Here is a 23,925-nt window from a genome sequence, read left to right on the forward strand (position 1 = left end):
TGTCACATAGCTGTACAGTTGAATTCACATCGCCTGGTGTACCATGTATATAATCTGCAAGCTGTTTTGATTTTCTTGAAGCGTATGCCAGTGTTTGTTTGTTTACCTTGTTTTCCTTCGTTTGTGTGTTTAGTTTTCTGGCTGGAACTGAATGGTAGCTAGTTTTTTTTGTGTATTCATTTCTTTATTTTGGAACTGAAGTGTAGCTAGTTTTTTTTGTTTGTGTAATCATTTCTTTATTTTGGAACTGAAGTGTAGCTAATTTTTTTTGTGTATTGATTTTTTTATTTGGCCGCGTGCTTTGCCGATGGGTAGGAGGGCATTTAAGGAGAGGGGGATGTGGGAAACCTGGCTTTCCGCCGTCGCCTTTGCGCGGCTGTGCCGGCCTCCCGCGTTGTTTCTCCTCTTTCCCTTGCTCCCGCCTCAGGCGGTGGAGAGGCGGCTAGGTGACTAATCACTGTCATTTGGCCACAGCTCCGCCCCGGCTCCCCAACGGCCTTTGCCATTGGCGCCTTTTGGCGGGAATTCGGGACCCGCTACGGGCGGCCGCGCACGGCGCGACCGTCCGAGCGGGGCCCAGAGAGAGATCCCTCCGAGACAGCGTAAGGTGCGTACACTACTGTTTGTCCGTGCCGGCCTTTGCCTTTCGGACCAGTGCTTACTCGAGCTCGCCCGCACGTGTCCTCTGACCTGCAGCGGCTCGAGCCTGTCCAGCGGGGTCCAGCGACCTCCGACAGGCGTACCTTGCGTTGATTGCCCACTCTCTCTCGCAACCGGCCCAACGGTCGACACGAGAGAGGGATCACAGCACTGCCGCGGGGACATTCTCCTGCAGCGGCGTGCTAGCGGCGCGCATTGCTCGAGTCGCTTCGTGCGCGCAGCGGAGCCTTGCTCCTCGCGCGCCCCCGGGACGGGGTGACGATTGAGTGCGTGTGTACTGCTGAAGGACGACGTGAATAAACGTCTCCTTTGTAAACTTGGAGGCCTATTTCTTTGCGGCGAATCGCTCTCCTCCCAGCGGAGGTTGAGTGCGCCGCATCGGTGTCCCAGTGTGTGTGTGTGGTGACGGCTGATCGGGGCCCTCGGCTCGCGCGAAGCTCGAACCCGCGGTGGTGGTGGCCTGTGTCCACGTAGAAACCCACACAACTTACGAATGAAGCGGTAGGTATACCCCTAAAAAGAGACCCTCCTGCCAATGACGTCGACCCATTTTCTTGAGGCCGCGGTTAATCCGATTAAGCCGTGGTTAATCGCCCATCATCTGCCGCCTGTTGCAATTTCACGCTTGCAGGTCAAACGGAATTAACACGATGTGACGAGAATCGGTTGACGGTATTGGCTGGAGGGCAACCATTGAGGGGCATTTGTCGCTCATTTCTTGAGTTGTGTCCCGACTATAGGCCAGCATTTTACGCTCTTGGATATGCCACGACTATATGTTATTGTATTTATAGCTACACGAAGCTGTGATTCATCGATGTGTGATTCAGACAGACACGTTAAAGGGTCGGCATCACGCAAACCCTCGAAGGTTAATTTATTCGGCGCCTTTCTCTTCTTCGGACCTGGCGAACGTTTCAACAGCGCGAGAGACAAGCGCTGAAGGGCACAACTCTCGTTTGGTGGCGTGCATAAAACTACTGCATCTCAGCTGCACATCTTTAACAAAAATGGAGGGTACATTTAGGCTCCGCCTTAAGGGTATGATGCGATAGAGTAATGGGTCATTCCCATATATGCATGGGTCATTCTCTACTCTACATTCGTAGATCCGGAGTCCTCATACCCCTCCTGGCGCAGTGGTCGTCACCTTCGCGCACCTGTATCATGCGCTCCCAGATAATCTTCGAGCGTGCGGAGGTAGCGGACTTGGTCTCAGAGGAGATGCCCTCGACTCAGCGTGGCCAGCTCAGCCAAAAACCAGCTACCAAGTAACAAGGAAGTGGTCGTTTGGTGCTCAGCTTTCGCCGGTCGCAAGCGCCAAAGAATGGGTCGGAGATAAAGGTTCACAAACAAAACAAACATTATACAGCAATGAGACGATACAGAGGAATTTCTAATCACTCGTAATTTAAAGTGATTCTACAATACAATGCAACACATGCAAAGTAGCCTGAGAGGTTACAATATCACAGAGATCTTGCTCTTGAAGCATGCTAACACGGGGGAGAGATAAACGCAAGAGAACACAATCTGTTCACCCGGCATTGCGACAGTCCAATGACCGAAGGACCACGACGTAGCCGTACCGATGGCTGACGCGCGCTGCCTCATTGGTCCGTTGGTGGGCAAGTGGTGTTGACACGGGAGTCGTGGGGGCGCGCTTCTCGGAAGCTTCAACGGCTGCACCGGCTCACTTACAGCGCTTAACGCCGTTCATATACAGGGTGTTTCACCTAATACTCTCCACAATTTTTAAATATAGGCTTTTTGAGTTACAAGAGCACTTTTTTCAGTATCGCATTTTCAGCGGTGTAAAACACTATAATGCACCTATAAGAAGTGCTCCTCGTGCGTACAAAGAAATTATTGCTCTTTACGGTCGTCCGATGTAATCTCCTGCATTAGAACATCAGAAAGTTAAATCCTTATTTGGGAGAATGAACCCTCATACCTGAGTAGATATGACTTGTATTGAAGAAACTGTCATTACAGGAAAGACCAAATATGTATTGGTGCTTAGCTTGGCTGCACAGGCGTCAGGCCGGGCGAAAGTTCTGGCGTCGCGCCAATTCTGGCACCCTCCGCCTACTTAGTTCGGTCTTGTTAGCCATCTGCTTCTCCTCAGGTCTCGCTTATCTCAGTCATCTGCTTCTCCTCAGGCCTCGCTTATCTCCGTCATCTGCTTCTCTTGAGTTCTTGCTTACCTTAGCCTTGTCTTTCTCTTTAGTTCTTACTTATCTTAGCCTGCCATCTGCTTATCCTTAGTTCCCGGTTATTTAATTCAGCCATCTGCTTATCCTTAGTTCTCGCTTATCCTAGGAAGGGTGTCAGGCAGGGAGAAACGATCTCGAAAGTGCTGTTCACCGCCTGTTTACAGGAGGTGTTCCGGGGTCTGGATCGGGAACAGTTCAGGGTAAGAGTTAATGGAGAGTACTTAAGTAATTTGCGATTCGCTGATGGCATTGCCTTGCTAAGGCACTCAGGACATGAACTGCAAAGCATGATCAATGAGTTAGGCAGAGCAGAACGGTATAAAAATTAACACGCAGAAAACCAAAGTGTGGTTCAACAGTCTAGCAACGGAATAGCAGTTCGCAATTGGTAGCAAGGTGCTGGAAGTAGTGAGAGAATATGTCTACTTGGGGCAGGTAGTGACCGCTGATCCAGACCATGAGAGGGGATTAACTAGAAGGATAAGAATGAGGTGGAGTGCATATGGCAGGTTCTCTGAGATCATGAATGACGTAGTTTACCAACATCCCTCAAAGAGAAAAGTATACACCTGTATCTTACCGGGAGTCACCTATGGAGCAGAAACGTGGAGGTTAACGAAGAGGGTTCAGCTTAAGCTAAGGACAATGCAGCGAGCTATGGAAAGAAAAATGATAGGTGTAACGTTAAGAGATCGGAAGCGTACGGAGCGGATGAGGGAATAAACGCGAGTTATCGACACCCCAGTTGAAATTAAGAGGAAGAAATGGGCTTGGGCAGGACATGTAATGCGAAGGGAAGACAACCACTGGCCCTTGAGGGTAACGGAGTGGATTCCAAGAGAAGGCGAGCGTAGCACGGGGCGGCAGAAAGGTGGGCGGATGAGATCAATAAGTTGGCGGGGATGGGGTGGCCGCAGCTGGCAGTTAGGACAGAGTTAATTGAAAAGACATGGGAGAGGAATTTGCCCTGCAGTGGGTGTAGTCAGGCTGATGATGATGAAAAAAGAACAGCACAAACACAGGACAAAGAGAGGAACGTACAGGGATGTCCTGCGTCAGATACAGCAAGACCAACAGGTCCGTCAGCTGGCCCGAGGTTAGCCAGGCACACACCACGTTTAATGGCAATTGACCAGAAGAAAAAGGAATGTCCCAGACTAGCGAAAGGCTAGAGTGATTGGGGGTGCGGGCGGAAGGGGCAAAAAAAAAAATGAAAACTCGTTTTCAGGAAAGGAAATACGCAGCAGACTCCCTCCGAGGTGGACACCTAAACCACGGGATTGAGAAAGAGGCTCCATAGTGGAGGGCTCACAAGCACTGACGTCGCACAGCTCACGGACTGATTTTGCATTTCGTCTGAATCGATAAGAGGCCATGATTTAACCCGTGTCTTCGGGAGGAAAGAAAGGGTAGGGTGAAGAGGGCAAGGGCTTCTCCCTGTCAAAGGACCCCATTCCAGCCAGTGGTGTTGGCAGATTCTCATGAACCTGCTAGCGTAACAATGCAGGGAGTGGCAAATAAAATGAGGATAGTCGCCTCTCTGCATACTTGGAGATGGCTCCTCCCTACATTGTCACGCCACTCCTTGTATTGTCCCGCTATATTCAGGTTAGCAGGTTCACGAGAATCGGCCGACGCCATTGGCTGGATGCCTTTGACGGGGAAAAGCCCTTTGTTCTTGAGTTGTATCCGACTATAGCAAGATTATGAGGATCGGGCGACGCCATGGGGAAAGCTTTTTTTTTTCACTTGTGTCTGACTATAGCTTTCTGCCATAGAGGGTGGCTGCCTTTATTTAGGAAGTTCAGCGCTGGCTGCGATCTCCCGCGCACGGTGTACCAATAGAAGCTGGTGGCCGGGCATGGGGACGGTCAGGTATACTGTTCCCACGAGTCTTGTATAGTGCGGGGAAAGATATGAGGGATTCTTCAGGAAGGGGGAAGGCACAAAGAGGCTGTCTAAAGCGGCGACTCCATGGACACCTGCGAAGCGTACGCAACGCGCATGCACGCACAGCGCTATCCCGCGTCAAGGCCGGTTCACATGCAAGCGACTGAGCGATTGAGCGACGCGTCGCAGCGAAAATTTCCAACTTGTTGAAACCTCGCCGCTCGTCGCAGCGACGACTGAAAACAGGTTTTTCCGCCGCGGCGACAGGATTCGCTAGCATTTTCGCTGTCATGTGAAACAGGCTTCAGCTGTCACGAGGGGGCACACATCTCGATGTGCCGCATACTGGATCTTTCCTGTGCTCGCACCGAGGCGCTTGATCGGGCAGCTTCGCAGTGAAGAAAACTTCACCGGCGGCAGCTGCAGTCAACTCAAGGACTTCCGGAGCGTGCCCTGCTAATTCGCGGGACGTGCAGATCTCGGCGCCGCGCTTGCGCCTGCTCGCGTCTTGTCGCGCGCGTGCACACAGTCTCCAGAATACTCGCAGCGCATATGCCTTGAAGGTATGCGCAAAGAGGGCAATACGGAGGTTATCTGGGAGCGGTCAATCATTGTGCGTCGTGACTCACCAGTGGGCCACGCTTAGATTTTCTTGGTTGTGGCGTCACCCGCCAGTGAGCTTCCGGAGAAATTTTCTGCTTATTGCAACCGAAAATAGACTGCAACAGCAACCTGGCATGCGTTTTTCACAGTATATTCGAAAAACCTGAGCTGTCCCACAGCTTCGTAGCACCACTAAGATTTTGTGCCACACAGCATGGGATACACGTGACCCATTGGTGACCTACGACGCAGTGAACGTGTTAAATGATTACTGGAGATGTTTACCAGGTAACCTACCTAGCAGGGGCTACTCCAGATGAGGTGTGATAATCGAGAGATCGATGCCATGATTGATGGAGAGGCCAGTGGCCATGTTTTGCTCTGGAAAGATGGACTATCTGCCAGCCTCGATGCTGTTGTGGATCTCCCAGAGACAAGAGCCTTGCACTGTGGAGACACTGTGTAGACGTTAATATTGGAACACTGAGGCAGTCTTGTACAATGTATGAAGCAGCACTTCAGTCTGATAAAGAGTTAAAGTAATGGTGTCTTCGACAGGTCGCTCCCACGATCCGGTTCGGATTGGGCAAAGTGAGAGCCGCTCTAGCTCTGAGCGCATAGCGAGACCGGTCAAGCCGAATGGTCAGCAAGCTTTCAGAGCGAAAGCGCAGGAAGCAGAAAAAGGACGTAACTTCCGGAACCGCCACACCGCAGTGGCGCCGCCGCTGCCGCTGGTGTCAACGACAGCAATCACACAGTCTGCACCGCCCACGTCGCCGCTGAACCTGTATCGCTGCCCGGCGGAAGTGGCTCTGTCACGTGAACACATCTCGGGGCCGCTCCGACTTTTTTCTCAGAGCGCTCTGAGCTGGAGGTGGGCGCTCTGAAAGAACCAGCCGAATGTAGTCAGAGCACTTGATTTCGACCAGCCGAACGTGCGGCTGCATCTCAGAGCGCTCTAGAGCGATCTGAAACGACCAGTCGAAGACACCATAAGATAAGGAAGGGTGCAGGGAATTTTACTAAGGGCTAATGCATACGGACTACATGCCTTGCTTTTAACCCTTGCCAGACTCAGTGTGCTTATTGACAATACTGTGTAGGCTGATGACAAACTTTTGACTATGGTAGTCACATATCGCTTGATTAGATATGTCGATATCATGCCCCAAAATGCGATAATAGGGTATGAGGGGGATGGAGTGACCCACCATTGTGAGACATTGCGTTAGTGTCGATAACAGGCTTTTGCTACAAGGAGAAGCTCCTATTTCTCAGATGTGGGGGGGAGGCCTACTGAGCCAAGATAAGTGACTGCATTCATGTCCTGTGCTAGGGTGCCCTCCACTGTATCGGTAGAGCCAGAGGTTCACCAACGAGTAAGGTCATTGGTGTAGAAAATGTTTCATATTTGGCATAGATGCACGGACACGATCTGCTTCGTCTCAGCTGAAGAACCTAAGAACACATATGCTTATCAGCAAAGGAATGCTAACACACTTCAGTAAAGGCCTAGCTGATTAAATTCAGACTAATGTGTTTGGGGGAAATTTACGAAGCTCAGAAGAGTGGATTTCAAATATACGAATAACAGTTGTTATTTCCTAAAATTGGTAATTACATGGTGGTCCTTCCTGTTAATTTCCAAACTGAATGAACTTCGGAAGGCCTCCAAAAATGAACGCACGAATGAAGCAGACACAGCCCAGCATGTCTTCCAGTGTCAAAGAAAACACACCTTCGTGTCAGGTTTTCAGCATTTATTCATGAACCTTTACAGTTTCAAGCGTATTTTCACAACCTAGCACACCATAAAAAACAAGAAACAAACCACCAGCTGTCCTAACAAATTTATGAAAATTCAAGTTGAAAAATCACCATTCCTTTTGGGCTTGCTAAGTGTATTTGTCAATATTTGGAATTTAAACACTTCCATTCAGAGCTCATACTTCATACATCGTTATCACTCTGCTCCAGGACTCCACTAAAGCAAACAGAACACAATACACCAAAAAACTCTCACAGTTTTGTGGAACAGACATAACAAGGATTGCAGCTAAGTACAGTCTTTGTCAAAAGTAACCAGGCTGCACGTTTTTCTTCATAGTCGTATATTAAAGTTATTATGCCAGCCCTCAAGCGCTAAATCTCTGTATGGCAAGGAGAACCCCTGTTCTCACCTTCAAAGAACTTTTTGTTCTTTAGGGAAGCCGTGAGGGCTCTGTTATACAAATGAGAAGCACACCATGCAGCCTGGTTACTTTTGACAAAGACTGCACATACTTGGAGCAAAGGCAAAACTAACAAAAGTTGCTTTTGATTTCCAAACAACACGCTCCGTAACTAAACCCATCACTAGCATCACAAAGCTCAGAAACAAAAGTTTCTGGAACTGAAACTTGAAGCCAACTGAAATCTACATCACATAAGTTATTTAGCAGTATGTATCCTGAGTAGTCTCAGCGAAGGGTTCTAAACAAATTCACTGCTCAAGCACATTCAAGTCGGGTTTCAGTGACACACAACTGGAGGATAGTGCTCCCTCTATTCACCTTACCTATTTTTCATTATGATTTTTCTAGCATCAAGCTTCTTAAAGAAGGCCCTGAAACACCCTTTCTTAAATTTGGAAAACTGAGTACGAAAAGGCGCACTCGTGGAATTTCCCACTGTGAGGATCTTTCAAAGGGATTATCAATACCTCAAGAAAGCCGCTTCGTTAGTTTTCCACAGCTAAACACCAACAGTTATTTTTTTTTTTTACAGATATGTGCGAATCATCATTTGAAGTGTCACAACGGTGGAAAAAAAATGACACAATTTTTGCTCAAAAAGCAGAATCGCACAAAGAATGTCTACCAAAAAATAGCAGGGTACAATGCTACTATGCTCTCTGTATCAAGAAATATTACTTACTGCATTCGTTAACAGACATAAGAGAGCATCCTATCTGCAGCATGAAGGATGCTAAATTCCCCTGAAACAAACGTTTTACTGCTAGGTACAGCACACTCTGAAAAAAAAAAGGGGGGGGGGGGGGGGGGCAAGTCCACTTAAAATATAGCGCCACAGTCAAATTGTTCTCAGTAAAGATCGATCTCTAGCTCTTTCTGGGTATATTGATGTTTTTCCAGCCGCAAAAGATGCATTTAAAGGGCGGCTGCATCACTTTTTGAGAATTTCATGATATTCAAGGATTCTAATCTATATAGGCTGTAGGTGAAGCATGCCAAGTGTTTTTGCACTAGCATTTAAAATAATGACGTAATCAACGATTGAGTTTTGCGCTTCTCCTCAAAGCACCGGAGGAGTGCGGGGAAGTTCAGCGTGACGTCACGGAAGGCATGGTTTCAAATCACCGCTGCTGCCAGCCACACCCTGCCATGTCTCGTTGGACGCTGCCAAACAACACTCGGTGGGCTTTGCCTTCTGTGGCATTGTTTTTTTTTTCTTCAAAGCAGGCGTTTGTGCGTTGGAAATGTACTAATACCTTCGATGACGGCATTAGGCGCACCCCCCCACTTGGCGTTATGCGCTGCGGAGAAGCTTGAAGGCCGCCACGATTTTAATCGGTGATTACGTCACCCAAACAGACTTCGCATGCTTTATGTGCAAGTTTCACATATTCGACCCCTTTAATCTCGTCGATTTCTAAAACCTATGCAGTTGCCCTTTAATGCAGAGAAAATTGGATTTAAGAATTTCTCCACCAATCAATTAAAATTGCCAAAGATGACTCCGCGATCATCACATGAAAGTGAATGGTGGCAGAGCTTAGCTTCTGGGGGATGCACCTCAAAAACTGTGTCAATGCATGCAGTTCACTCGCACAATCAGCAGTTTGACGGCAACGTCCGTACTGCATTTTGGGCATTTTCTGACTTAGAAAACTGCTGTTTCCAGTTCAAGCAGCATCTTTGTTGTCATAACACCATAATCTATTTAATCCCTCCAGGTGCCATTTTTGTTACCAAAGAAAATAAATATTTTTTACATTGCAGGGATTGAGCAAGTTTATATGCTGCTTCCATATTGTGTTTCAGGGCCATTTAAAAGAACCAATTTTTATCAGTTCCACGGTACTACGGATTAGTAACACATTTTAAAGCGCAAGACAGGAGTCTGAATTTTTTTGCTCTAAGTAAATTTTTTCAAACTTTTTTTTTCTAACCCCAATTGACAGCTCACAAACCTTTTCCCAACTACCATGAGCGGGTGTTACCGTTTAGGTTGCATTCCGAGGTGCTACTGAGCGAAGGTTTCCATTTAAAAAGCTGTGAGAGAAGCCAAGAGGTGAAACCAAAAGTTTAGATACCAAACCATTGACAGAAATGCTTTTGTACAGCTACAGCATACCCTAATCCATGTTCACACTGTTAATGAACAGCGAAGAAGGCTCCCACAGATACAGCTGACACCACAGAAGTGTTCCAGGGCCTCTACGATCCCTATTCCACAATCTACATTTATTATTCCACCTGACGGTAAGAAACATTTCCTTCCTCTTGCTAAGGGAAATTTAGCCAATTTCAGTTAGATCGTTTCGACACCTCTGCTAGTTGTAATACAGCATGTACAGTTTTCACCTTCGCTGAAAAACATGGTGGTGCTATATGCGCAGATGTTTTTCTGCGTCAACTTGGTGTACAAAGCACAAGTAGGACGGTGCTGATGACACTTAAGTTTCGTTTTGTAGTCTTTTCTAGCTCATAAGGGCTCCGTTTTTGGAGACAGTGATTAAAATGAGGTACCCTATAGATACAGGCCAACTTCTATTAGTCCGCAGTGTCCCTCTAAAGGTGACACGTGTCAGCAGGGTAAAAACAAAGAGTCAATATGGCAAAGTAACAGAAAGGTTGAGCCAAACTGATTATGCACACTGTCAGGCTCTCAACATTAAGCATGGACAAGGTCTCAAACAATGCTGAGCATACCACAAAAAAGGGGGGGAAAACGCACACACAGGGGCAATGTCCTCCTGCTGGTGGTATGTCTCGCATGTTCTCCATGACCCACAAGAAACAAATTACACACTGCCCCGATCGGTATCACAGTTAGGGCGATTAGAGAAAAACGGAAGGAAAGAGCACATTTGGTTATACGGCATCGACTAGGACATGAGCCGACGCTATACTGAAACATCAGCACGCTGGTGGTTCTAAAGCAGCCCTGAAGGTCCTTTTTGCCGATCACAAGTACCACCATCATCATCATCATCAGCCTGACTACGCCCACTGCAGGGCAAAGGCCTCTCCAATTAACCCTGTCCTTCGCCAGTTGCGGCCACTGTATCCCCGCAAACTTCTTAATCTCATCCGCCCACCTAACTTTCTGCCACCCCCCTGCTACGCTTGAACTTCTCTTGGAATCCACTCCGTTACCCTTAAGGACCAGCGGTTATCTTGCCTTCGCATTACATGCCCTGCCCAAGCCCACTTCTTCCTCTAGATTTCAACTGGGATGTCATTAACCGGCGTTTGTTCCCGCACCCATTCCGCCCTCTTCCGATCTGTTAACGTTACACCTATCATTTTACTTTCCATAGCTCATTGCGTTGTCCTTAACTTAAGCTTAACCCTCTTTGTTAGCCTCCACGTTTCTGCCCCATAGGGGAGTACCGGTAGGATACAGCTGTTGTATGCTTTTCACTTGAGGGATATTGGTAAACTGCCATTCATGATCTGAGAGAACCAGCCATATGCACTCCACCCCATTCTTATTCTTCTAGTTATTTCCCTCTAGTGATCCGAATCAGCTTACTACTTCTAGCGCTTCGCTACCAATTGCGAACTGCTGTTCTCTTGTCAGACTGTTGAACATTACTTGTGTGATGAACAGCGCAGAGACAAGGATGCCGCAAGGAACAGCACACAACGTAAATTTTTTATAGTGAACTAGCACTTCTTCACGCGACTCTTGCAGCTTCACGACAGTCAGCACTGGTTTTGGCATGCACCGATTTCTGTTTTATGTGCACCTGCACGAGCTTTAATTCCCCACTTATAAAAAGCCTCGTGCATTCTTCCTTAAGAATACGGTTGACAGTGCTCGCGTTGTTCCCTGCAATGTCCTCATCAGCACGACTCGTAGTAATGATGTGGTCCCGAGAGGACTTTTTAGTTAAAGATGTAGCACGAGTGACGAATTCAGCCTTTGCTGTTCCCCAACACACTGGTGCTCTCGAAGCATTGCCCTGCCTACCAAGTCCAAGGACACATGTGGCCAGTTGCCATGGTAACTCTATTCTCACCAGTACCTCGAGGGGAAGTCGCTGCACTGGACAAAGCTTAGCAACTGCTCGGTGACTGTTTGCTCTACATGAGTGAGCTGAGATGTTCGCACTGACCAATCCTGTGGTTGGATACAACTTAAATCTGCAGCGACAGTCCTCCTACATTCATTACCACCACACACTATTTCTCTGGGACAGGAAAACAGTCCTTCGCTGAAGCTGTTCTCGGTATCAAAAAAAGAAGGCAATCGCAAGACGAAGTTATAAGCTAAACAGTTATGAAGCCTCCGAGCCACTTAATAGGGAGCATCGTTAAGTGCCGATTCCATTCACAGCTGCAATTGATTAGCAAAGTGATACAGATCCATGCAGGCCATGGGCTGCAGCTACCAGCTGCTGTTTTTTCTTAAAAGTTGCATCCTACTACAGTCGTACATAGCTGACGGCAGCACAGAATCAGGCATAGAGATAGCAGGATTAGGAAATGTGCAAAGGCAGGGCAGGACTGACTGGGAATAAGTGTCCTTTGACCTGCAGTGGATGTACGAGGGGCGTTCAATAAAGATTTCCCCTGACTCACTTCTACTTATTGCAGGATGCTGAAACTGCGCATGTGTAATGATTTAAGTCCCTATAGGTCACGAGCTAATATGCAACTCTTAACTAATAACAGTCTTCCTTTCACAGGTGCTGAAGTGGTGTGAGGTGTGATAATGGATGCAGTGTTATACAAAGCAGTCATCAAGTTCCTGTACTTGAAAGGCCGCACTTCAAGGAAGACGTTCGATGAGACAAAACAGGTTTATGGGGAGGATTCCCCATCATACGGTGTAGTAACGAACTGGCATCGTCAATTCAAATGTGGTCGGACTTTGGTGGAAACGGCTCCGATTGCAGGGCGACCTCACTCCATTATCGATGAACACACCGTTCCGCAAGTAGAGGCCGCCATTTTAGAAATTCGCCGCGTAACCGTTCGAGACCTAGCCCAAAATATCAACATTAGTGTGGGGTCCGTGGAAAAAATCATTCAGAACCATCTTCGCATGCGTAAGGTATCCGCTCGCTGGGTTCCCCGGCTGCTCACACCTTTCCGAAAGCAGGAACGAGTCGAATGCTCCCAGGCTCTTTTGACCATGTGCCATGGAAACCAGGAGGATTTTTCAACAGACTGACTGCACAGTATGAAAGCTGAGTCCATTACTATGATCCGGAGACTAGTGTCCAGTCGGTGCAATCGAAGCACTTGGACTCACCGCCTACAAAGAAGGCACGCGCCCAGCCCTCGGCGGGCAAGGTCATGCTCAAAGTCTTTTGGGACCAGCACGGAGTAGTCGTTGATGGATTTCCTAGCAAATGGTGCCACGATTACTGGGGCATACTATGCTTCACTGCGGCGGAAATTGCGGGAGTCCATCGAAAGCAAGAGACGTGGCATGCTCACCAAAGGTGTCCGCCTTCTGAAAGACAATGCCTCAGTTCACAACTCTCATGTTGCCCAGATGGAAGCACGCTGCTGCGGCTTTGAAATTCTACCGCATCCCTCTTATTCACCCGACCTCGCACCATCGGATTGCCTCCTCTTTCGAACAATGAAGTCATATTTGAAGGGCAAGCATTTTCCAGATGATGAGACTCTGATTTCCGAAGTCACAACATGGCTTTTGGAGCTACCTGTTGACTTCTACAAGCGAGGTGTTTACAGTTGCATAAAAAAAATGGGAGAAGTGTGTGTCGCTGGGTGGCACCTATGTAGAGAAGGACTAATAAATCTGCAAAGTTTCGTTGCTCTCCATCCAAAGGAAGTGGGTCAGGGGAAATCTTTATTGAACGACCCTCGTATCTAGCCTGATGGTGGTGATGATGCATCTAGCCGCTGAACAATGCTAAGTACTTGCAATGCCCAAGGAGTTGTTCGGGGACGCTTCAAAGCAGTAAAGCTAGGTAACTCCTTTGTCTGCAAGTTTGTGCAAAAACATTTGCAGTGCCACAAGGCATGTGCTCACTCTTCCGTGTACGCCTGTCACCGGAGATTCGTGCATTGCATATAAATAGGGAGTGCAGCAACATGCTGCTGGTGTAAAGGCGGGGCAGGCTAAAGGCATTAGGACACACAAACACAGAAATGTAAAGAAAGACAAACACAACGGCAGGTCAACGCACCCCAGAGCAAAACAAAAACAAAAAAAACAGACACGCAGAAAACATCTCGTCCTCGCTGCCATTCCTGCATAGGTGTTTCTTCACGGCTCAGTGCCCCATGAAGCAACAAAAAGGGAGCTGACAAAATCTACATGCCACACAGGGGATGAATTTGAGAGTGGCCATTTCCTAGTGATTTCCCAGTTTCATGCCAATACGAGGCCAGTGTTGACTTTTTTCGACAGCCAACGCTGTCAACATGGCTGACAATGTTAGCATATGCTTGGCTATCAACAAAAACCGGAACAATCTTCTCGCCTGCGTGGCTTGAAGGTAGGCCATCACCCCTTCAAGGCCGTCCTCTGAAATCTTTTCAAGCCATCATTCATGTAATACTCTAAGTGGGGCACTTGAGAGTGAAATAAATAAATTAACCCTTTCAGGCGACATTTTTTGTTTTGACTGAAATGAATTATTTTTTCACCTAAGTAGTACATTCAGGCCTCAGGAAACGGAATTTGTTAGTTTTTGAACGTGAAAGACCAGCAGGTAAGTTTTTACAACGATGTCGAGAATTGTGCACTAAGTGTTTATTAGAAATAGTAACATCGAAATGTTCCTGTGTGTCAGGTAAACACCCAAGGAATCGTGGAATCACTTCCTGTTTCGAAGATCCACATTACACTCGAAATTGAGCGAAAACCATTGATGTTTTCACTTGTGGCAAAATCTGTCTGCCCAAAAACGGTGGACAAAGTGCTACCTAGCTCACTTTTATACGAAATATTACTTACTGCGTTCGCTACATGGTACAAAAAGCAACTTATTTGTAGCAAGAAGGGTGCTCAATTCGACTGAAATAATGAAATCACTGTTAAGTGCTCCAGTTTCTCAAAAAAAGCTGTAAGTTTGCCGCTTACACAATTGTGTACAAAGTGCCTAAAAGGGTTAAACGTCAGTCCCCCGCACACAGCATCCACAAAGCTGCTGCTTGAGAGAGAATAGCTTTCAGTGAAGAATGTGCTGGCCACACTATGTGTAGCCATGCGTGCTGTGTGACCTTACAGGCCTTAAAGTGCTTTGGAAAAAATAAAAGAAACAGTTGAAAGTGGCGAGGGCTGAGTGTGTGGCCAAAAGCATTGCTCCCTGCCTGTCTGCACTCAATTCTGCTGAGCAGGCCAACCTACACACAAAGCGTGCTGCTCTAGGTGGCAGCCATACGTGCCGTCCGAGGCCATGGAGTCGGAGAGGATCTGGCCAGCTGTGACCAGTCGGCTAAGGATCACCGGTCCGCATCTTCCTCCAGGTGCTACAAAAACACACAGAAGGATCACTCAGGCATTCCTCCTGGACAAGGAATTCCAAGCTGACATAGGCAAGAGCTGGACACAAGGTGACGGGATACAGAGAATGGCAAGTCGCCCATCACAGTGACTCTATTATCATCATCATCAGCCTGACTACACCCACTGCAGGGCAAAGGCCTCTCCCATGTCTCTCCAATTAACCCGGTCTTTCGTCAGTTGCAGCCACCGTATCCCCACAAACTTCTTAATCTCATCCGCCCACCTAACTTTCTGCCGTCCCCTGCTACATTTGCCTTCTCTTGGAATATAATACTCCGTTACCCTTAAGGACCAGCGGTTATCTTGCCTCTGCATTACATGCCCTGCCCAAGCCCACTTCTTCCTCTTGATTTCAACTGGGATGTCATTAACCTGCGTTTGTTCCCTCACCCACTCCGCACTCTTGCGATCTCTTAACGTTACACCTATCATTTTTCTTTCCTTAGCTCACTGCGTTGTCCTTAACTGTATAGTCATATACAAGTCAAGAGTGTAGTGGCCACACCTGAACGGAGTGCAGTGTTAACCATGATGTGGAATTTTTGCCATGTAGGGCGGGCGTAGTGTACTGTATTCCCCTGTCCTGCGGTAAGACGTGCATTGGGCAGACGGGGCATTGTGTGATTACACGCCTGATTGAACACCGTGATTCACTGGGGAAACCGCCCAGTTCCAATCTTGTTCTGCACTGTCAGGGTTGTAGTGGTTGCCTTGAAGACCTTAAAGGCACGCCGCGTTTATTATACGGCAGTCGATATCAACTATCACCCGAAGTGGTTGAAGCCTTCTATATTCGAGAAGAAGGGGACAGGCGCGTGGCCAAACCTTCAATTAACCTTCACAAAAATGAGATTGCATTCTTGCAAACGGTGTTTCCGACACGAGAATGAATTTTTGAGTGTGCATCTAACAAACGTCACCTGGTTGTGTTCCTTGAGGGGGTTGGGGCAAGTTGTAATCTCGAGCCGATATCTAGGTTTGGCTTTTTTTTCCATGAGTGTACACTTTTTGTTTGTGCTATTTCTTACCTATAAAGGCAGTCCTTTCTGAATAAAAAATTCAAGTTGTTAGTCAGCGTTGTTTTGTCCCGCCTTCCCTTGTGACTGTCTTTCGCGCTGTGCCAGTATGGCCAGGAGGCTGTCCAGTCAATGGCATCGCCAGATTTTGATGATGATGATGATGGTTCTTAAATGGCACAAGGGCATCTCAGGCCGAAGAGCGCCAAACACAAGGTGAACGGTCAACTCAGGTTAATAAGATGTGGTGGGTGTGAAGTTTCATGAAGTAATAAAACACTGGTGTATAAGGCCTAAAAAATTATTTGCGGTATATAATGACCTGTACATAAATTAAGGGGAGACATGTATATGCTTTAAAAGGCCAAAATGTTTCGGAAAACAGTTCTTTCCTCGGATGTTCTTTCCTGGGCATTGCATGTATTACAATAAAAGGAGAGCTCAGCCGTCGTCTCAAGAGAGAGGCAAATTTTCATGACATCGTGGTGAATATTGTGACGAAGACGACGAAGCTGGCAGTGGCGCGGGACGGAGCGCTCACGCTAGGCCAGCGGCCATTAAAATCCTCTCTTCTCCATCGTTCACCATGCCTCATTCTTCGGCTGGCCGCCACGTTACAATATTACCAACGAAGCCATGGTTAATCCCCTTTCATCTGCTGCTCCCTCCTAAGTCATGCACTAGCAGATTCAAGGCGATTAACCATGCCATCATGAGAATGAGAAATACAGGTGTCGTGAACACCGGCCAATTTCGCACATAAAATGCCAAGCGCTGGCATCCGATTTTTGGGTCAGTTCCTAAGGGCCAGGGTACACTACCATTCACTTTAAGACGTTGCTAACCAGTACTCTTAATTATGGAAGTCACGAGTTTGAATGGACTGGCGGGCAGATTTTTAAACCTAATTTTCTTGCCACTATATGCATCTCTAGGTGCCGGAAAAACGTCCAGATGGAAAGAAAGGGCCAGAGAATCAATTTTTACTGGGAACAATAAATGGATGAAGTTGGCCTCGGTGTCCCCTTCAGTGGGGAAGCAGCTTTCAAAGCATGAAAATCTAAAAAAAAATAATCGAATTTTAGAAAACACCATATTTTGTATGCACAAGGTCTTTCTAATTATATCCCAAAAGATTCTCCCCAAGGACGGCCCTGAAGTGACTAAAAAATGTTTTTTTCTGACCATACGCAGCAAAAACTGGCCAAGATCTCCGTGAAAATGCCAGTTTTCTCAAAAGTGTTTTTTGACATGACTACCCTGCTTCTATAAAGCATAGCATGACAATGGATTCATGGATTTTTATGCAGTTTGTTGCATTGTGTTGCTTAATATATGCTTTATGCAGTGACATTCTTATATATCTGAATTACTATCTCATTTTTTTTCACTCTGTCACTAATTTGATATGACGGTAATGAAAGCATTATGCAAGCACAGATATAATGTTCTGAGTAGGAAAAAACACGGGTGATAAAAATATTTGGAGAATTCTACTGCACCAACCATTCCCCTGGCTAGAATTTAAGATGACTTCAGGCTCCTAAGATGTTTTGTTGTCATGTCAAGTTTTCTACAAATTTTGTACAACAATGAAGCACAAAAATTTTTTAATATATGAGCAATATATGAGTATAAGATATACGAGTGAAAAATGGTATTTATTCATTTATTCATTTAGTGCATTTCCGAATAAGCGTGTCATATTTCATCTTTTCATTCCAAAAAATGAAAACTTTCACTGCTGAGAGCTGTGTCCCTCCCTTAAGCTGCTCGAACGATGACACTGTTACTAAGAAAGCTAGGACATCATTGTTTGTATGCATAACATAACAAGCCCATCACATAGTCAAAATATCGGGCAGAACAAGGGCCTTTCAAGGCAAATCTGAGTGTGATCCCTACCTGTGGGAAGGGATAAGACGGGGGCCAACAGCTTCAGCGCCGCTTCTTGCGGTCCTGTCGGCTGCGGCGCCCGCCACTGGCCGTATGCTGGGGCGGCCGGTGAGGCACCACGGGTCCTTCCCCAGCTGGACCATCCTCGTCGCTCGAGTCACCCACATCCTTGGACACATGGAAAAAACATTGTGGCAGCAGCACTGGCATCAAGCCACCACTGAAAAAATTCAGGGGGCACTTTGGCTCTCTACAGTGCTGCAAGGCGAAAGCTTTTCCTGGCACACTGTTTGGCATTGGCTGCGAGGCTGTTTGTGCTCTACTAGTGCTTTATTTGACTACACACTTTGACTGCTTCTTTAGCACAACTCTCTCTCTGCTTCGGTGAGTTCGGTTGTATCCATGGCTCTGTTCACAGTAAGGAGGTATGTAATGGGGTCACCCACGGACGCCTTATGCCCCCTGTAGGAGCGGAGACAGCTATTCTTTATTAGTTGTCGTGTACTCCAAAAGAGGGTGTCAGGCATCCGTGGGTGACCTCATTACTGCGAATCCACGCACTCTGACGTCATAACCATTTCGACCAACCGAAAAGCGCGACACCTCTGCTGACAACCTTCTCTCGACAACGATGAGGCATTAAAGGCTTACACCTTAAAACGTGATGTAGCCAAGCCTAGATCATGTCTCGCACGAGTGCCACGCACTAGTCTGTTCCTGCCAGCCAAACAGGCAAGAGAATGTTCCCCAGCACAATGTCTAAATAGATATCCCCACTGCCTTCACTATGCCGTCATCCTATTACCGATGCCACAGAATATGATATTTTCAGTTCTCTGCAGGACCTTCCAAACACCCTAAGCAAATCATTTTGCCTGCCCCCCCCCCCCGCTTATCTTATCTCCCCACCTGACTCTCTCTGCCAACCTCTACACTCCTTCCCTTCCCTTGGTATACACTCAGAGGCTGCCCAGTCTGCCCACTACAGAACCTGCTTGAGAAGTTTCACATACTACAGCACACAGTAAAAAGGACAGGACCCATACTCTGACTTTGATAGTGGCGTGATCCCTTGCAACCCTCACCAATTAGCTAAAGCAGCGAAATTGGTCGAGTAAGGCTAAGAAACACCTATTACGTGTGTTCTCTTGTTTGAACTTTGTTTACCTTGCAATGTTCTCATTAACTACGCTGGGAAATGCTTAAGGTTTCAGATGCACCACACCTCATTGTTAAAACAGCCATCAACAAGCAAGTCATGCACTACTACCAAAATGTGCTAGAGTTTTAAGTTCTTTTACAGCCGAAGCAGCAGTTTCAACAAAGCGCAGCATCCTACTTTCGTTGCTCTATTTACTGTTGCTGTGCCAGATACCTACGCATTGGGAAGGTTTCACCCTGACACTACATTTCTCTGTTATCCCAGTTTTTTTTTATTTATTTCATAATACTGCAGGCCACTGCTTGGCCCAAGCAGGAGTGAACATACATTGTTACATAACAAAAAAGAATAAAATTATTCAATATTAGCAGCAAACGGATACCAAAAGAATAAAACCAAAAGAATAAACTATACAATATTAGCAGCACACGGATACAAAACATACATATAAGCAATATTAGCAGGTAAGTAGATGATTTAAGCCATCAGAAAAATTTTGCGAGGAAAAAACAGATTCCGGTAACGAGTTCCAATCTTGCACTGTTCTAGGGAAAAAACTGTATTTAAAACTGTTAGTTTTGGCGAAAAGGCGAGTAAGTGAATGCTCATGAACGTTCCGAGTCCTTCTCACTAGAGGACGCTTAATGCACTCCGGAAGCTTCAGTTTATTTTTACCTGTTAAACTATTAAACAAGAATACCAATCTATTAATCTTTCGGCGGATTTCTAGTGAAGGAATGTTATTTGACATCATTAACTGCGAGGGAGAGTCTTCTCTTTTGTATTTTCCGTATATAAACCTAACCACTTTCCTATTGACTTTTTCAAGGACCAGTATGTCCTTTTTTGTGTACGGGTCCCACACGACTGCTCACTTGCAGAGGCAAGACCTACCCAGTTGGCATCATCACGAAAATGATGATTTCCCTTTCGTTTTGCACGCCAACCCCTTCAATCTGCTTTGAGCTTAAGTTTCCAAAGCTCGCTGGTTAGCTGGAAAAAGTTTGGAACCATTGTAATGCCCTCCCTGCAGAAGCCATTAGCGGTAACATGAACAAATGAATAAATAAATAAACGAATAAATAAGGTCCCAGTTAAGTGCTGGGCCATCAGGAATCCTGGGGTTAGCTCCTTTCTTGGTTGAAAGTTTTGTGAAAATTGTCCAAGACACTTTCCAAGTATGCCGGAACGCTTCGGGCAGCCTTCGCGGCATTCCACATCGCAAACCCTTTTCTGCGTAAAAACAAGTGTCTTGCTGAACTCTGGTACTGTGTGGGTTTAGACATGCAAGTTATGGCCAGTGCCCCAGCAACATAAATTCGGGAGTTCACAATTCTGCTGGCACCTCGAAACTCCTGAATGTACTCCTGTGCGCATTACTGTCCAAGCCTCTAAGCACAGGTGTTAAGTCTCGAAACTTCGCAGATAAAAGTTGAGAAAGAGCGGACTGTGCTGTCCCTCTGCTATCAAGTGGCGAGGAGGGCCCTTAATATATGCGCAAGGGAGTGTTCCCGAAGTCCTGCTTGCCATCACCTCTGTGGGCCGAATGTGCTATGATTCAATGTGACGCCTCTTGAAAGGATTACGATCCATGACCAGCACGCTCACTACTTCGAAGATGATTTTGTGGCCAGCGAACTCGCAATGCTTGGCAACGGGGTTGCTTTCTGAGTATTGCTCAACTTTTATTTGAAACCCAACCAGACGGACTCCCGTTGAAGATGTTCTCGTCACTGGTAAACTGACAAGCCTTCCCGGATGGGAGGACTTCCAGGTTTGAAGATTGGTGGTTCTCCCACTTGTGACATTGCTTTCAATAAAAGCTTTTTCTATTCCTTCAGAAAAATCTCACACTGCAGCAGATGTCCCATTTCCAGTAAGACATACTTTCCACTCTGGTATCGGAGGTTGGCATCCATGACGACTAACCTCACCTGAACACACTCACATACAATAGTCTTCAGCATACTGTCAAGGCCACGAATTAAATGGCTCTTTATTTGCGCACGGAAAGTATTCGCACATTATAAAAGCAACACGTCTTCACGCCACATATCACGAACAAAGGCAAGCTGCCAAGCTTCAAAAAAGTATTAAGTGAGAATTCTGTTTGTCTGCATGCACTTAAACAACAAAAATATTTCGATTACATTCTTATTCCTGCGCTGACACATCGAATTGGTCTCAGCAACGCAGATACGATGTTCTTTCGTCTACATTAAGGACCAGCACCTAGAAATGCTGCAGCTTTGATTAATGTCCAAGTTCACAACAAAAGTTAGCAGGTTAGTAAGCAAGTAAGCTCGTAGGAAAGCGGTCATCGCCAGTCTCGACGCGAGACGGAGAGCGCTACCGCGGCCGCCAGAGTATTTGGTGTGCACTAGAAACGCAAGGATGCTCAAAATTTTCCCAATGCCAATTATCTTTAGTGCGCAGACCCGGATCAACGCTTTAAGCAATATAACGCGCTCGTAAACAAAGCGCTTGGTTCGGATTTTGCCGCTGGTGATCAAAACAGTTTCATTAAACACATTAACTACAAGCGCTGCTGGCTTGGTAAGTTACCACTGCATGCACCACTTATATTCGGGAGTAGTGTGGCTCACTAACCTTTCCCTCTTCTTTCGGAGGCACGAACACGACGGCGGCGATGCAGACAAGCTGGAAGATCGCCCCTAGGAAGAGGCCGTAGCGAAGCAGCTCATCGACCAACTCAGCCATCGCTCTGACCTTCTCGCTTACAGCAACGGGATGATTCAAAGACGCAGAACTTGTAAGATCAACCAGGTACCGCAAGCTACAAGAACGTAAACAATGCCTACAACGAAAACGTCGATGCCGCTGATGCCAACCAACAAGATTGGCTTGACTTGTTAGATGTCTTCGGCTGGCCAGTATCGACTTAGGCTTCTCAATGCGTGAATTTAATATCTGGCAAACACCTCGAGCCTCATTAGGGCAGTGCATTCTTGAATAATAATTTTGTTTTATGCGTGTTTTTATCTTAAGTAGTTTTTTTTTAGGAGGTAACTGTGGCTGGCGAAGGCCTACAGTTTCGGTTTCGAAAGCTAGCGCTAGAAGCGCGGGTGTTCCGGTTTATGGTATTTTATGGTGCCGTTCCTTTGTATTCAGGATATAAACGATACACTTCTGATGGCTTATAATACAAGCCATTTATATGTAATCTTTGATGACGCAATTGTGAGAGTAAGCCTATAAAATGACGACATAAAATGTTGTCTGCGCAACGGCTCTCCCGCTCCCCTGTTTCCTGAAGAAATGACAAAGAAATTTTTTTTATAACTTACTGGCGGATGAAGCGCGCAATTCGATGTTTTAAAACAGAGGAATCAGCGCATAAGAAGTTGGTTTTATATCTGTTACCTTAAGCTTTACGAGATAAACTAATAAAAAAAAGTTCATCCCGTACAGCAGACCTGTCCCTTAGTTCGAAGATTACAAATAAGATTATGTTGGGAATTTATCCTTTTTATTTGAAGAGCATAGACGTAAAAAATGGCTGGCGGCTTAGCATTGCCAATTTAAGCACGAAGTATTGTGCGCAGGCATGTTTTTATGCAGGTGGACACTTTAAAGGCGCGACTGAGGTGTCCACTAACCTAGGGAGCCAGTTATGAGTTTTTCCTTTCCCCAAAACAATGGAGTCTACCTGGCCGCGTTTCAATGAAGGCGAAACGAAAAAAGTTCCCGTGTGCTGTGCGATGTTAAAGGGACTATGAAATAAATTTATCGAGATTACGTAAAGATAGGCAATCCATCACTCGTCACCCCAGCGCAAGGATTTTTGAGCTAGCATCAATAACAACGAAGTTATAGACGATTAAAAATCACGCTCCTTCTCTCCCCCCTCAACTCGTACGCGCGGGGCACCATAAAAAAATAAAGAAAACAGCTCCGGGACTGGTCACCGCCCATGAAGACGTCATTCGCTGACGTTCGGTTTACGACTTCCAGTTGTCCCACTCCCGAGGAACAGTGTGCGTCGGCAGCGTCTCTCCGGTCTCTGCGCTTTCTTGGCTCCCGAACTCGCGACAGAAAGAGGCGGCAGAGGTAAATTGAAAACATATGCGCGAAGGCAATGCCCTCGCTCGCGCTTGCCCGAGGGGGGCGCGCGGCGCGCGGCGGCTCGAGCAGACGATTTTCACCGCTACCGGAAGTGTGCCCGTGACGTCGTAGCTGCCGCGGTTCGAGCGAATGACAGCGTGTGGTGGCCTGCCGACGTCATGGGACTAGTGACGTCTAGATCAGTTCGATTCAGAACTGGTTCTCTGCACTAATTCTGAAAAAGTTCCGTTGGTGCCGGCGCGGTGCAATTGCAGTTTCTTGGTGCAGGTGCAGCGCGTCAGCAGCGTCACACCAGTCGAGCGCGTGCACGCACAGGCCTTGTCGTCTGCTATCCGGTTCTCGTCCGTCGTGCTGTGTTGTGTTGCTGTGCGTCGCGTCTGTTTTTCGTGCCTCGTGGAGTCATGGACTACGACATCGCCGAATCCACTTTTATGGAATTTTCTGAGTCGTCAGACAGCGAAGATGAGGAAGCCGACGTGGTGCTTTCTTTTGCAGCAACACATTTCGGACAGACCGCAACAGAATCCCCAACTACTACGAAAGCGTAGTAGCTAGGTATTTCAGCTTCGAATTCAAGAGGCTGTTCAGGCTGTCGCGAGAAACGGGAAAAACTTCCTTTAGTTGGCCATTGATGTTAACAAACAAAACGTCGGCTGCGCTCGTCGTCTGCTTACAC

At 46.8% G+C, this 23,925-nt stretch overlaps 1 protein-coding gene across 1 annotated transcript; it reads right to left on the reverse strand.

The window, feature by feature from the left end:
- Positions 1-7,114: 7,114 nt before the first annotated feature.
- LOC149328226 (uncharacterized) lies at positions 7,115-22,016 on the reverse strand. The gene is made up of 3 exons (XM_089562286.1): positions 21,774-22,016; positions 18,011-18,169; positions 7,115-15,052 (listed from the first exon to the last, which is right to left on the reverse strand). The coding sequence occupies exons 1-2, from the start codon at positions 21,882-21,884 to the stop codon at positions 18,044-18,046; spliced, it is 237 nt and encodes a 78-aa protein (XP_089418412.1). The 5' UTR covers positions 21,885-22,016; the 3' UTR covers positions 7,115-15,052; positions 18,011-18,043.
- Between the last annotated feature and the right edge of the window lie 1,909 nt (positions 22,017-23,925).

The sequence above is a fragment of the Amblyomma mixtum genome, chromosome 9 (assembly GCF_055824585.1).
Source record: "Amblyomma mixtum isolate Tamu chromosome 9, ASM5582458v1, whole genome shotgun sequence".
Lineage (NCBI taxonomy): Eukaryota > Metazoa > Arthropoda > Arachnida > Ixodida > Ixodidae > Amblyomma > Amblyomma mixtum.

What these genes read in the sequence shown, in the direction of transcription:
- LOC149328226 (XM_089562286.1), bottom strand. Translation starts at nt 21,884, where the DNA reads ATGGCTGAGTTGGTCGATGAGCTGCTTCGCTACGGCCTCTTCCTAGGG. An exon ending in CTCCGAAAGAAGAGGGAAAG is followed by an intron (nt 18,170 to 21,773) that starts GTTAGTGAGCCA and finishes CATGTGTCCAAG; the next exon opens with GATGTGGGTGACTCGAGCGA.